This window comes from Ovis aries, chromosome 19 (genome assembly GCF_016772045.2).
Source record: "Ovis aries strain OAR_USU_Benz2616 breed Rambouillet chromosome 19, ARS-UI_Ramb_v3.0, whole genome shotgun sequence".
Classification (NCBI taxonomy): Eukaryota; Metazoa; Chordata; class Mammalia; order Artiodactyla; family Bovidae; genus Ovis; species Ovis aries.
The window spans coordinates 28841626-28856340 of NC_056072.1; the positions used below are offsets into that span (position 1 = coordinate 28841626).

General features: G+C 42.9%; 1 protein-coding gene across 1 annotated transcript in view; it reads right to left on the bottom strand.

Annotated features, from left to right (window-relative positions):
* The window catches only part of GXYLT2 (glucoside xylosyltransferase 2), an 82745-nt gene that overhangs the window by 9636 nt on the left and 58394 nt on the right, over positions 1-14715 (bottom strand). Inside the window, exons 4-6 of the mRNA XM_027958163.3 lie at positions 12693-12944; positions 11480-11603; positions 505-677 (exon numbers count right to left, since the gene is read on the bottom strand). Of these exons, the coding sequence (XP_027813964.1) occupies positions 505-677; positions 11480-11603; positions 12693-12944 (549 nt within the window). The remainder of the gene's footprint in view (positions 1-504; positions 678-11479; positions 11604-12692; positions 12945-14715) is intronic.

Below are 14715 nucleotides of genomic sequence, written 5' to 3' on the forward strand. Positions count from 1 at the left end.
CAAGGTGAAAGGCAATGTGGAAGGCTACATTTCCAAAGTATGTGAGTTATAGCAGGCAGGACTTGACTGTTACTTCAGTCTGGCTCCTTGCCTAACTGACCACCTAGACACTTTGTTCGCTCAACAGGCTGGAGCTGGCAACCAGGCAACATGCTTAGCTTGAGTCGAATAATACAATTTTATTTTTATTGCATTATGTTTACCCTAACCTATGATCCTTTATTATGGCAAATGGCACAGGGTTTCTCTTTCTGATAGGACATTTCCACCTTCAGTGAACTTATTTCAGGGGAAAAAATGAGTGACTTATTTGGAAATAATAAGTCAAGAGTGAATAAGGTACAGGATCAGGTAGCAAGAGGCGTAATGTGACTGACATTGGGGAAAACTGGTGTAATTCAATGCTTCTGAGGAATTATTTGACCTTCAAAGGGATGGGTGACCAAAGTGCGTGCTCTGCATCACACTGATAAGCCTGCTGAATGGGGACGAGAACACACTTACATCTCGGATCGCCTCATAGAGTGCTTTGAAAGTTGGCTGCTTCTCGTCATGGTAGACACCTCGATTCCCATGCAGGACAGACACACCTTCCCGCTCTGCCTCTCTGCAATTGCTTCCATACATGCAGTGATCAGGACGGTAGTTCCACTGGCAGGGGAACACGTAGAGACACTCTGGAGGTGCCAAGAGAAAGACACGATCAGTGCCAGTGATGAAACCCACATTTCCATAAACTGCACACCACACAGGATCTCAAGGCACGTGAGTGATTGGTGACCCGTAGCCCAGGTTTTGCCATGTTTGTTAACAGTCTGAGTTCAGTAATTGAAGGATCATGCATTAGTGATGTTGGAGGCCTTACCCCGAAGAGGAGTGTAATACAGCAGCTTGGACAAGAAGGCAAACAACGGCAGCAGACAGCCTGGGACAGAAACCCAACTCTGCGGATCAGAAACAGTGCAACCTAGGTCCAGTGACTTAATCACCCTGTGTTTCAGCTTCCTCATCCACAAGATGGATGTAATAGGATTGCCCCGTTATTGATGATTCAGTTTTTTAAAAGCGCGTGTAACATGCCAAGCACTCAGCTATGGCCTATAGCGTTAGCAGTTACAATCAACTCTTTGGAAAGGTTTTGTGAAATAGACCAACCTGAAAAATTAGAGTCAAGAGTGAGGCAAAGGTTCCTCTTCAGATTAAAAAGCAAGCAACCGATAGAAACAAAATGAAGGAAAACAAACAAAAGACTACAATAGCAAAACAAAAAACAACCCATCCAACAAAAAAGCAAACCAAAAAGAGTTCCCCAACCCCCCAAAAAGAAGTCCCCATGTCCCGGTGACTATGTACACTGTGGGTGAGCATGTCCATTGTGTACTTGTGTGTCTGCATCTCTTAAGTCACAGGTTCTTAGCCAGGGGTGATGCTATTCCATCTGGCAGTGTCTGGAGGGAGACATCGGTCATCACAGGTGAGGCTGCTATTGGTGTCTAGTGTGTTGAGACTAGGGATGCTGTAAACATCCTCAATGAACAACACACCCCCACCACAGTAGCAGTGCCAAGGTCAAGAAACTCAGCTCTAATCCTGTTGGATTCAGTAAATTTCCTCTTGGTGACTAGGATTACAAAATTAGTAAAAAGTTCATAACCCTCAAGCTTCCTGGCTCCTCCTTCCTGTGCCTTTAAGGGCTGGGCCTAGAGGAGGATGAATGAAAGTTCTCTGCAAACATGCGTCACTCATCATGAGAAAGACCTTTGTGAGAACACAGGAGGCTTGGAGCAAATCAATTACCCACGTCAGAAAAGCATTATAAAGATGTGTTCTTGGTTAGGTTGCTGGTATTTCCTTCTTATGGAAAGGACTGCTGCTTAGAGGTTATTTACAGAAATCTTCAACATGGAAAGCAAAGAATGAAACCTTCACTATACATCCCCTCTGGCAGACGGTGTGTAGTATTTCTACCTCTCAGAATTTACAGGCCACTGTGGAATTCCCTGGCAGTCCAGTGTTTAGGACTTGGAACTTGCACTGCCAAGGGTGCAGGTTTAATCCCTGGTCAGGGAACTAAGATCCTGCAAGCTGCATGGGGCCGCCAAAAAAACAAAACAGAATGAAAAAGTTACAGACCACTGTGACACCGAAGCACCTTCTAATCCCTAATTGTTCACAAAACACTGTGAGATTTTCCTTTTCTTGGGAGAACTCCATTCCACCACGATGCTCCTCTTACTTGCATTCACCTCCATGCTTGCACACACGTAAGCCACACCTGGGGGAGAGTGGTGCTTATCCTGAAATCATACTATCAGGATGTGAATCCCAGTTCCTTTATTAGCTGTGTGACTTCCCTGTACTTCAGTGCAGAGACTGGATGTGAGGATGGTGGGAGTGAAAATATCTAAATGTATTTTTGTGCTTCTGAACTGCAGCCTGAAGCCGGCACAATAGCTGCTTTTAACCTAGAGTCACTTGACTCCTTTCTGATACCTCCCTGGTCTTTTGGATTTGCAGCTCCTGCTTAAGCACCTGCCAATAATCTCTACTGAATAAACCGCCCTAGACCCTATCTCTGATTTGGTAAACACATGGATTGATGGAATCAACACATATTTATTGAATGCTTGCTATATGTACAGGTCCTGCCTTCATGGAGTTTAAGGTTGGTGATGAATGTTTTTGCCTCCTCCTAAGTAGTGAAAGGACTCTACTACTACTACTGCTGCTACTACTACTACTACACACACACACACACACACACACACACACACACACCCCAAACAAACAAACAAAAATCCCCCAATTTTTCCTTTCTTTGCAGCCTTAGAAGACCAAGCCCATTTAGGGCATTGTTCAAAGGCGAAAAACAAACACATGGAGGCTAAACAATATGTTACTAAATAACCAATGAAACACTGAAGAAATTAAGGAGGAAATTTAAAAAATACCGAGAGACAAATGACAACGAAAACACAATCCAAAACCTATGGGACACAGCCAAAGCAGTTCTAAGAGGGAAGTTTATAGTAATACAATCTTACTTCAACAAACAATAAAAGTCTCAAATAAATGACCTAATCTTACACCTAAAGCAACTAGAGAAAGAAGAACAAACAAAGCCCAAACTTAGTTGAAGGAAAGGAATCATAAAGATCAGAGCAGACATAAATGGAAGCAGAGATGAAGAAAACAATAGCAAAAACCAAGACTAAAAGTTGGTTCTCCGAGAAGATAAAAACAAAACTGATAAACCCTAAGCCAGATTCCCCAAGAAAAAAAGGGAGAAGATTCAAATCAATAAAATGAGAAATGAAAAAGGAGATGTTGCAATGAATACCACAGAAATACAAAGGATCATAAGCAACTACTATGAGCAACTATATGTCAATAAAATGGACAACCTAGAAGAAATGGAGAAATTCTCAGAAAGGTACAACCTTCTAGGACTGAACCAGAAGGAAATAGAAAATATGAACAGACCAATCGCAAGTACTGAAATGGAAACTGTGATTAACAATCTTCCAACAAAGTCCAGGACTAGATGGCTTCACAGGCGAATTCTATTAAACATTTAGTTTAATATTTACTTAAATATTAAACATTTACTCTAATACATTTAATTTAACGTCTGCCCTTCTGAAACTTCCAAAAGGATTTGAAGTGAGACAGATTCATACATTCAGTAGGTTCAAAATGGACTTCTACCATCTTCTACCATCACCTTGGGTGATTCGCTGAGAAGCTTGACTTCAGTTTAGGAGCACTTGTTGTTGTTTAGTTGCTAAGTCATGTCTGACTCTTTTGCAACCCCAGGGACCATAGCCCTCCAAACTCCTCTGTCCGTGGGATTTCCCAGACAAGAAAACTAGAATGGGTTGCCATATCCTTCTGCAGGGGATCTTCCCCACCCAGGGACTGAACCCTCACCTCCTGCATTGACAGGCAGATTCTTTGCCTCTGAGCCACCAGAGAAGCCCTTATTATGTGTCACTCACGACCTAAAAGTAGATAGGCTGAGAGCAAGTTCTAGAGTCAATCTGTTAAGACTGAATACCGCACTCTGCCATGAGTTGCATGAACTCAAGCAAATCACACAATTTTTCCTGGGCCTCAGCTTCATCATCTGTAAAAGGGGGAAGAATTGTAAGTATCACTTGTAGGATTTGAGGGCATATTAAATGAGTTCATGTCTAGAAGTACTTGGAACAGCGCTCAGCACATAGGAGGCACACGGTACATGTAAACTGCAATCATTACTATTAACACTGTTATTGCTATAACAAGTACTACCTCATTAGGCTGCTAGAAGGATGAAGCAAGATAACTTACATGGAACGAGCCTAGCATAGTTCCTGACACATAGTACATGGGTGGCAAATGTTTTTTAGCAATTGCCTCTAGACCTGCAGGTGGCCAGGCTTTCTTAACCTTTTAGGAGTCACAGACCTCTCTGGGAATCTCATGAAGGCTTTAGATTCTGCCTTTGGAAAAATATACGAAGAATATTTGCTTACAAGTTTAGGGTTGTGTAGATCTTCTAAAGACCAGCTAAGAAACCCAGCTATTGAAAGCCACATGTGAAATTTGGCCCAGGCAGAATTCAATTAACCTGTTTACCTTCCCTTCAGAATGTTCCAGGGAAAGAAATGCAAAACACATTGAGAATAGAATTGAAACAAGTATTTGTTCACCACAATGCAAGGCACTGGTGTCACTGGGTGATAAGGCGCTGCCTCTGCCCTTGGGGAATCTATTCTCTTGTAAGGGAGATAGTATAGAAATGAACACGTTTTATCAGAGTTCACAGAAAGGAAGGCATTTCAGTAAAGCTTTATTTAAAGTCAGACATATAGTAAGGATAGGATTCTGACAGAAATAGAAGCTTGCAAGAGCTTTGGAGGAGGAGAAAATAGCCTGATGATGGTGAAGAGTTGGGAAATCAGAGTGTGTTTTAGAAAAGATAAGGCATTTAATTTTTCAGAGCAACTCGATTTCTGCAAAAGGGTAAGCTAATGGTAGGAAAGTTGTCATATAAATAGACTTCTTTAACCTAAGATAGTCAAGAAATAGAAATCTATGTATTAGGTTGCAAGTAACCAACTATAATTCTAACTTGTGAGGCAAAATAGTTTTTTTTTTCCTTTGGAAAGAGAGGAGATAGTTCATTAAAAAAAAAAAAATTGGGTTTCCCTGGTGTCTCATGGTAAAGAATCCACTTGCAATGCGGGAGACCTGGGTTCGATCCCTGGCTTGGGAAGATCCCCTGGAGGAGGGTGTGGCAACCCACTCCAGTATTCTTGCCTGGAGAATCACCACGGACAGAGGAGCCTGGTGGGCTACAGACCATGGGGTTGCAAAGGGCAGACACGACGGAGCAACTAAGCTCACACAGCACAGCACAGCTCATCAAATCAGAGAGAAAGCTGAACCAGGGCAGTGAGTGGGGCAGCTCCCGGGATGCAGGACTAATGAATGTCAGCTTCTCAGCACTGCTGTCAGGATGAACCAGCCTTGCCTACTTTCTGCTCTTGGATTCCCAGACTCAGGTTCCCAGGAGATGGTCTGATGGTTTAGTGCAAGTCAGGGGCGGGCAGGGCTCTAAGACTGCATGGGATGGGGGAAGAGTTCCCTGAGAAATTCCCCTGAGAAAACTGGGTGCTGTTAGTAAAAGAAAGGGCAATCAAGAGCGCACAGGCAAAAATAACAGATGTGCAGCCTGGGTGGGAGGGGAGTTTGGGGGAGAATGGATACATGTGTAAGTATGGCTGAGTCCCTTAGCTGCTCATCTGAAACAATCACAACATTGTTAATCAGCTATGCGTGCGAAGTCACTTCAGTCATGTCTGACTCTTTTGTGACTCTATGGAGTGTAGACCACTGGGGTCCTCTGTCTGTGGGATTCTCCAGGCAAGAGTACTGCAGTGGGCTGCCATGACCTCCTCCAGGGGATGTTCCCGACCCAGGGATCAAACCAGTGTTTCTTATGTCTCCTGCATTGGCAGGTGGATTCTTTACCATTAGCATCACCTGAGAAGCCCATAATCAGCTATATCCCAGTATAAAATAAAAAGTTTAAAAAAACCAGATGTGCTTTTTTATTCACAGATACATTTGATGTGGGTTACACTGTGAAACCTCCAAGTAGCTGATGTGTGACCAGCATCCTGGGGTGGGTTGAAGATGGTAAACGTCTAAGACCAGCTGATGAACATGTCGTATGGATTACTCATGGTAATTTGGCACATAATCAATAACTATTCCAAAATGAATCTAGTTTAAGCAAGATTATCACAGCTGTCAAAACCTAATGTTTAAAAAAATGACAGCACCATGAAATGTGCAAGTTATTTTTTTCCACTGTTGAGGAAATAATATAGTGAATGGTTTTTAAATTCCAAATCCCCAATGCTTTAAACTCCTGCAATTTATTTAAAAAAAAATTTCCAGCCAATCTCTCTAGGTTTTTGCTATTTTTCCTCTCCATTTTATATAGATAAAGCAGGTCATTAATTGATTATTTATGAGATTAAAATCCCTTAGTGATCCCTTCAGGAGTCTATATTTATTTCCACAGCCTTCTAACTATTTGTAAAGGACTATGTGAATTGATCGCTCCTTAAATTTCTGATCATTTCCTACTCTTGGAGTCTCTAAGATGATCGAAAAGCTTCTGATCATTTTTAACTTCCCGGTGAAATAAGCTTGCTACTTACTATATTCTGTCAACAGATCGGAGGCTGTTTGCACTCCTCAGAGCAATTTGTTTGTTGTCTTGTTTTTTAATGTCTTATTCTGAAACTAAGCTTTCCCAGCCTCCTCTTCTTCCTTCTTCCAAAATGCACCTTGTTCGAGAAAAGGGCAATGCGTTCCTCCATGAAGTCACCTTTGATCACACGATCTGAAGAAGCAACCCTTTCTCCCCAGCCCTGACAGTGGCTCGCTCAACCCCACACTCGTTTCCTTCACAGTATTGATCACAATTGATGATGCTGAATGACTTGTTTCTATTCTCTGCAAGTTGATCTCTCCCAATAAAAGGTAGGTTTGGTAAAAGGAGGAACTCTGTCTCCTCTGGTGCCATATGCCCACCGCCTGGCCCTGGGGCTGGCACCTGGTAGGCGCTCAAAAGATAGCTGCTGAATGGGAGAACAAAAGCTTATACCTTCCTCCAGCCTCTGTATCTCTCCTCTTTCTCTGCTTTCTTCCTCTCCTTTCTCTCCCCACCATCCCTTCCTCTCACATTCCTGACTGTGCTCTTTCTCTCTGATTGCCTTCCCCTTTTCACTTCAGTCTATTAATCCCATTCCTCCAACCAGCCAATACACCAAACTCCATTTGGTCTTCAAAGCACCATTTAAGGTGCTAAGACTCGCACTGCAATCACTTGATGAAGACAAAGTAGACACAACTCTCTCACAAGGACCCAACAATCTTCATTCTTGCACTTCAGATCAGAGTTCATGAACTTCCCAGACAATGATCTGTTATCAGTTTCCAGGACAGGCTTAAAACCAAATTACTGGGCCTGTCCACCCCAAAACACACTTGTAACTGCCAGCTGCTGGGTGTTTTGGGTGAGTGAGTAAATAGTGGGGTTGTCCACCAGGTGCAAAACTCCAGTGACCCAGACAGGATGAGAGAACAAGGCCTGACTGGGCCTTTGAAGAAGCTTGTTCCATGCGACTGTGTGTCTTGCTCCCTGTGGCCCCAGAAGATCCTCCTGACTCCTTCGTATCAGATTCAACTCATGGACGGTCTATGTATATATTCCCCTCGTGTTTCAGCTCCTCTCTCTCTTCCTGGACAGAACCCTACCACTTCTGCTGTGGTTGGATATCCTGCCTTGTCATCTGTACTTAGCTGGTTTCATTTCCTTTCCTGCCCACATGCACTTTTCTAGAAACTGTTTCTGAAGAAGGGACAGATCCAGGTAGTCATGTTTGAGAGAGAAAAAAGGCACGTGATCTTGTTCCTCTGGCCCCTCATGACTGGAACAAGGGCAGTCTCCTCACCCAAAAAAACAAAACTGGTTTAGAGCTGGCTGGGAATCAGTTGATAGGCTGGACCAGAACAATCTCCCTCTCTATCTTTCTCTCCTTCAAGAATCTAGGACATTAAAAAAAAAACAAAAAACAAAAAAAACCTATCATCATTGGTATGGACTTATAAGGTTCTGTTGACCTGATGTTGGGCCATGTACAAGCAAAGAATACTGCTAGAAAGATGGAATGGAATCAGATGAGCAGAAGCAATAAGACGGATACCCTGAGGCCTCTGAGGGATGAAGAAATCAGCTTTGGTCCTGAGCAGCTGCCCAGAGATGGTTCTCATGAGGTCTGGTATGATTTGACCCATGTGTTCATGGGACTGGCACCTGGACCCCTACTTAGTTGGCCTGAATAGAATTTTATTCCCTGAAACCTAAGTATATTTCAATCTAAGCACATCTTTCTAAATAGAGTTCTTTGTGAGCTCTTGTCAAATTTATCCTTTCTACAGAACTCTGCTCTTGACTCAAATTCACCTATAAAGATGTGAGTTCAGTCTTCCATTTCTTGATGAAACTGCCTCAGCTCACTGCCAGGAAAAGTCCTGTGGGATGTTACCTGTGTGTCTCCCACGGGTTTCAGCTGTCACCTCGTGAGTCAGTCCAGTACTCAGCACGACAATTACACACCCACAGGCATTTACTATCTAACCATAGCAAGAGTTTCACAACATTTTTAAGCTAATGACTTGTAAACCTGTTTTCATGATATGATTGGCTACAGGAAGCTATAAGAAAGCTATATGAAAATATTCTAAATATGGGCTCAGGTTTTGTGTGTATTGCTTCACCCATAGCAACCCAGAGAATCATAACAATAAGCATGTTTATTTCCTGAGTCATGGCCAATTTTCTCTTCCTCTCTCCTTTCCAGGGATAAAGGTAACACCCTTTTTTTTTTCTCTTCAAATACTGTTTGTTCTGGTTTATAGAAAGTGCTCCCAATCAATATAAACAAAGAAAAACCTTTAATATGATGGATATCACTGGATTTCAGGTCAAAGAGCTCATGTTTGATAAAGGATCTGAATAAAGCATGAAAGATCAAAGGCAGGCCATACAAAGAACGCTCAAAGAGACACCTAATACTTACTGACCCAAAGTTAGGAAACTCAGTTATTTACTTGCTACTGCTCAGACTCAGGATTCAGAACAACTTCCTAATTATTTTATAAAATCCTTGTACTCAATGGATCTAAGATGGGCAGTGGGGCGCCATTAAATTCAGCTGGTTTTCAGATTAATTAAAGACACAGGTCTGGGTCTAATGGCAGAGCTGCTTGTGACCGCCTTTGAGTATTATTTACTCACTGATCATGTCCTCAAACACTCTGCAACAGGCTAAGAGGCTATCTGGGGAGGCAACTGCGCAGATCTTTTGACTTCCTCAGTTTGGGAATATGGACAGATAGGCTATGGAAGAGACTTTAAGCCGCACAACAGAGAGGGGGAAATGCAGTAAAGCAGTGGTCCCCAACCTTTTTGGCACCAGAGACCAATTTTGTGGAAGACAATTTTTCCATGGACCAGGCTTGCTGGGGTGCAGTTTGGGGATGATTCAAGCACATTACATTTATTGTGCACTTAATTTCCATTATTATTACATCAGCTCCACCTGAGAACATCAGGCATTAGATTGGAGACCAATCCAATGGAGACTGGGGACCACTGAAATAAAGGGCAAAATAATGCAGGAGAGAGACACATTTGGGGAAAACTGCACAGCTCTTTAGACACCCCCCTCAACTAGGGGACCTTCCCCTCCCCTACAAAGGCATGGGGCTGGAGCTGGAAAGGCCTGGGCTTGTACCCCGGCTCTGGCACCATTAGCTATGCCACAAATTATTTAACTCTCTCTCATTTGGTACCTTTGTCTGTGAAATGGGGATTCTGTCAGTGTTCCTATGAAAATTAAATAAGAAAATGCTCAGAACAACACCTGACACGCAGTAAATAATCAACATCAGTTGTTATTCCTTAGCTTCAGGCTCTTGGCCAACATGCTGCCCACATCTGCTTCCTCCCCGCCAGGAATTTGGAAGTGGGATGAAGTTAGTCTTTCCTTGTGGCTGGACCTGGAGTGTGAAACTGTGGTATTGTGCTGTGAGCACAGATTGAGAACCTTCGAAGAGGGGAACGCACAGCCTCAGTGGGAGAAGGGAAGTCCAGCCTGGGCTGCTCAGCCTTTTCCCTTCCTTGCCTGTTTCAGGTCTTCCTGCTGTAGGTTTCTACAGGACACCAGTTTGCTTATTTAAAAACGTATCCTTTGTGTTTAGACTAATTCCAGGGGCCTTTTATTTGTAGCCAAGAGTCCTACTCACTATAACTACACCTAGAAAAAAAAGACGGAATCTGCTTAAGTAGAAAAAGGAGGAGGGGCTGACTTTAAAGTCCCTGTTGCCATCAGAGTGAAATGGATTAAAACACTCCACAAACCAACAGCCAACACACCCCCTTCATCACAAGAGTTAGTATCGGGAATCTTTCCCAGAAATGAAGTCCATTATGTATCAACCTGCTTTTTTTCTTTTCCAGGATTTGCTCCTTTTTGATTCAAAGACATATGAGATTAGGCTTTATTTCAGAATTTTGTGAAAAACCAAATATAGGTACATAGAGAGACAGAAGTCTTAGAAAACAGGAGCCTCTATTTCAGGATTTTTTTCCTGGTTCAGGGTGGTAAAAGCCCAAGTCTTAACCACTGGACCACCAGGAAATTCTCTATTTCAAGATTTTTAAAGACCAAGGAGAGTCCTAAGTAGGTTATGGTGAGGAGTGATTTTTTTCCCCAGAGATCTTTCTCAAAGAGAAAACATAGTTTTGATTTCCATCACATTAAGTAAGACTGTAGTAAAGATGAAAGAAAAGGCAATGTTTAGCTTTAGGCATCAATGTAAAAACACAGACCAGAAACTTACATCCCCCTTCCTTCCCCAAGTCCACCAAATCACTGACTTGAAGAATTTCTTTGCCCCAGGTGGAAAGAAAGAGGGATATGTATTCGTGGTCCCTCTTCTACATTGTTTTAACCCTGAACAAGTCCCTTCACTGTCAGGATCCCAAGAATCAAGTCCCGTCAATCTAGCAATTGTTCAGGCTATGGAGGGCCTTGCGCTTAGACTATAATGTTTTCATTTAGGTCTGTGCCACTCACTTATTTTGCCTGTACTTCTTCAAAGAATGGCATGGCAAAACCCAAAAGATATTCTTGAAAAGTGGAGCCCAGTGTTGGAGGTTTCAACATTTGACCTTTTGTGTTGGCAGTGAGAGGATGGCCCACGTGAGACCCCAAGGGCGGATGAAAAGGCCCCCTTTGCAGGGGACACAGGCACAATTCAGGGTCCGCCAACACAGCCCAGGCTGGAATGTGTTCTGTGGGCTGAGGTGGGCGAACTCCTCCATGAACCACATTCTCAAAAGAGAACCTACCTGGGTTGAAATAAAAAATAATATTTAATAAGTCCTGGTCTCCCCACGTGATGGCATTCTTGTACTTCTGGTAGAGAGGGTACAGCATGTCCTCCCAAGCCAAGCCTGTTGAAATCATGCTGTTCTGGAAAAGACAAAACCATCACAGTGGCTATGGCATGGCAAATACATCTGATCTGCTGAGTATCGGTGTACAGGGACGAGTTCTCCCCTGTACTCTCTGCCCCCCAGAGTGAAAATGAAACCAACAGAGGAAGGGTCCTGCTGGCCTCAAGGCATAGGACAAAGCAAAACTAGGCCTGGAGCCTGCAGGCGTACACATGGATGGCAGACGAACATGGAACTAGAAGCGGGCCTATGGCTTCTCAGAAAAGCAGGCCCCAGATCGAACCTTTCTTTGTTACACCAAATTCTTGCCTCTGAAGTGAAGGAACAAAATACAGATACCATAATTAAGGTATCTTAAGGAAAAATACCCTTTCCTTATCTCACAACAATTATTTATTTTTAAGATAAAAGCAACATATTCACACTAAATATTCAGACAGCACACAAAGATGTACAAAGTAAAGATATTTTTCCTTCTGCTTCCTACAGTTTCCATTCCCGCTTTCTCTAGATGGAGCCACAACTAATGGCCAGTTTCTTAGGTAGTCTTCTGGAAATTTCTAAGGCATAAAAGGAATCACACCCTATGGTAGGTACCATGTTTTGTTGCATTTAAATTTTTTCACTTAATATTTTTTTAGAAATCTTACTTATCTTGTAGCTTTACCCTTTAGTAGGAGGGTAATTTTTTTTTTTGACTTGTTCTCTACTGATGTTCACTTAGGTTCTTCCAGTTCTTTGCCAAGATAAAAGCTGAGGCCTTGTTCATTTATCTCTGTATATTTATGTAAATTTATCCCTAGGGTAATTCCAAGAAGTTCTCCAAGGTTTTTGAAGGCTGAGATACACACAGGGTTTAAAGATGGAATTCAGAAATGCAACGTAATCTTCCAGAATAGTAACTCTGTTGAAGAGTGTTAAATTCCATAATCACCTGGGATTTTCCTAAACCAACAAATATTCTGTAACTTTCCAAATGCCTTTCTCTTTCCTGGCTTCTACAAGCCATCTACTTCTAAAGTCAATACACTGACACTCCAAGAACGTCACGCTGAGAAGACAAAGCCTTGATGTTTAAAAAAGGAAATATAAACTACTTTCTTACCTTGAACTGGGCACTTCTTATCCGAGTTAAATTCATTAGCATGACTCCTGAGTTAACTCCCGCAGAGCCATAGAAAGGGTGCCGGGCAAAGCGGCTATACCAGCCAATCTTGGGGATTTCATGCTCGGGGGCCATGGCTGCAAGCTGCGTTGAATTAAACTGCCTCAGAAGCTTCCAGATGTCATCAACAGGTCTCAGAAAGAGAACATCGGTGTCCACGTACAGAAGGGAGTCCACATCCTTTAAAATTACCTTTGTATGTATTGGGTGAGGAGGGAAAACATGACAAGTCAGAAACAAAGGAAGTGGCCTGAGAGGTCAACACTGACACTGATTTCATTGATTAACGCGAATTCTACAATGGGTATCACTCTTAGCCCCCATTCCTTTCTTCTCCTTGGACTTCAGGGAGAAGCGTCAATCAAAGGGTAGATGCTCAAAGAAAGATCAATCTTGACCCAGATTGGTGCAGTTCCAGGACCCTTGACTATATTTGGCAAGGGTTAAAATTCCCAGGAGAAGGCAATGGCACCCCACTCCAGTACTCTTGCCTGGAAAATCCCATGGATGGAGGAACCTGGTAGGCTGCAGTCCATGGGGTCGCTAACAGTTGGATACAACTGAGCGACTTCACTTTCACTTTTTTACTTTCATGCATTGGAGAAGGAAATGGCAACCCACTCCAGTGTTCTTGCCTGAAGAGTCCCAGGGACGGGGGAGCCTGGTGGGCTGCCGTCTATGGGGTCGCACAGAGTTGGACACGACTGAAGCGACTTAGTAGTAGTAGGAGTAGCAAACTTCCCAGGGAGTGAAAATATCAGCAAATGACTACTTTCTTCTTCTTCTTCTTCTTCTTCTTCTTCCATCCTCCAGTAAGGCCATCTGTCTTTCTCTTTTAGTTTTTTTCTTGGAAAATCTAGGGCAGGCACTAGAACACTCGAAGCTGGACAACTAGACTAGTTCATGCCAGGCTTTAGGGTAAATACTCTGTCTCTGGATCCACTTCTTTCACTGTTGCTGGGTATGGCTCTGCATCTTTTTGAAATAATATTTTCAACTAAGGTTTAGACTTGGAAATAGGCAAAGCAAGTCATTGGCCAGCTTTGTCTGCAGGGATTGGCAAATGCTTTTGTCTACATGGCTAGGGAATAATATTTTAGGCTCTGTTGCAGCTACTCAGCTCTACTGTAGGATAAAAGTAGCCATGGACAGTATATAAACAAATGAGCATGGGTGATTCCAGTAATACTTTACTTGGGAACACTTAAATTCGAATTACATATAATCTTTAGATGCCACAAAACCTTCTTCTTATGTTTCTTTCGTCAACCATTTGAAACATAAAAGACATTCTTGACTCGAGGGCTCTGGTTTGTCAACCTCTGTTGTAGATCATTCAAGCCAGCCACCTTAAGTAAATAAGTTCTCCTTTGCTAAATGCTTATTCTCTTACCAGAATTGTGCCCTGGGGTCTGAGACTTCAAAGCCATTGTTATTATAGTAATAGGGTTATTTACCTCATTTTGTTATTGTCCCCCCAAATTTAGAAGTAGCTTAACCAAAGAAGGATCATCATCCTAAAACCATAACGACACTTGTTACGGCCTGAGTCTTTCTAAAACGCATATGTTGAAGCCCTAACGCTCAATGTGATGGTATTTAGAGATGGGGGTCTTTGGGAGGTCATTACGGTTACTTGAGGTCCTGAGGGTAGAACCTTCAAGATGGGATGCGTGTGTGCATGCTCAGGCATGCCTGACTCTGCGACCCCACAGGTGGTAGCCCACCAGGCTTCTCTATGGGATTCTCCAGGCAAGAATACTGGCGTGGGTTGCCATTTCCTTCTCCAGCAAGACGGGATCCGTGTCCTCATTAAAAGAGACATCAGACAGCTTGTGTCTCTCTCTTGCTCACTCGCTCTTGCGCTCATCTCAGTCTCGCTCTCTCTCTCTCTTTCTGCCATGTGAGAGCATAGTGACAAGGGCAGCAGTCTGCATGCCAGAGAGAGGGTTCTCACCCTTAT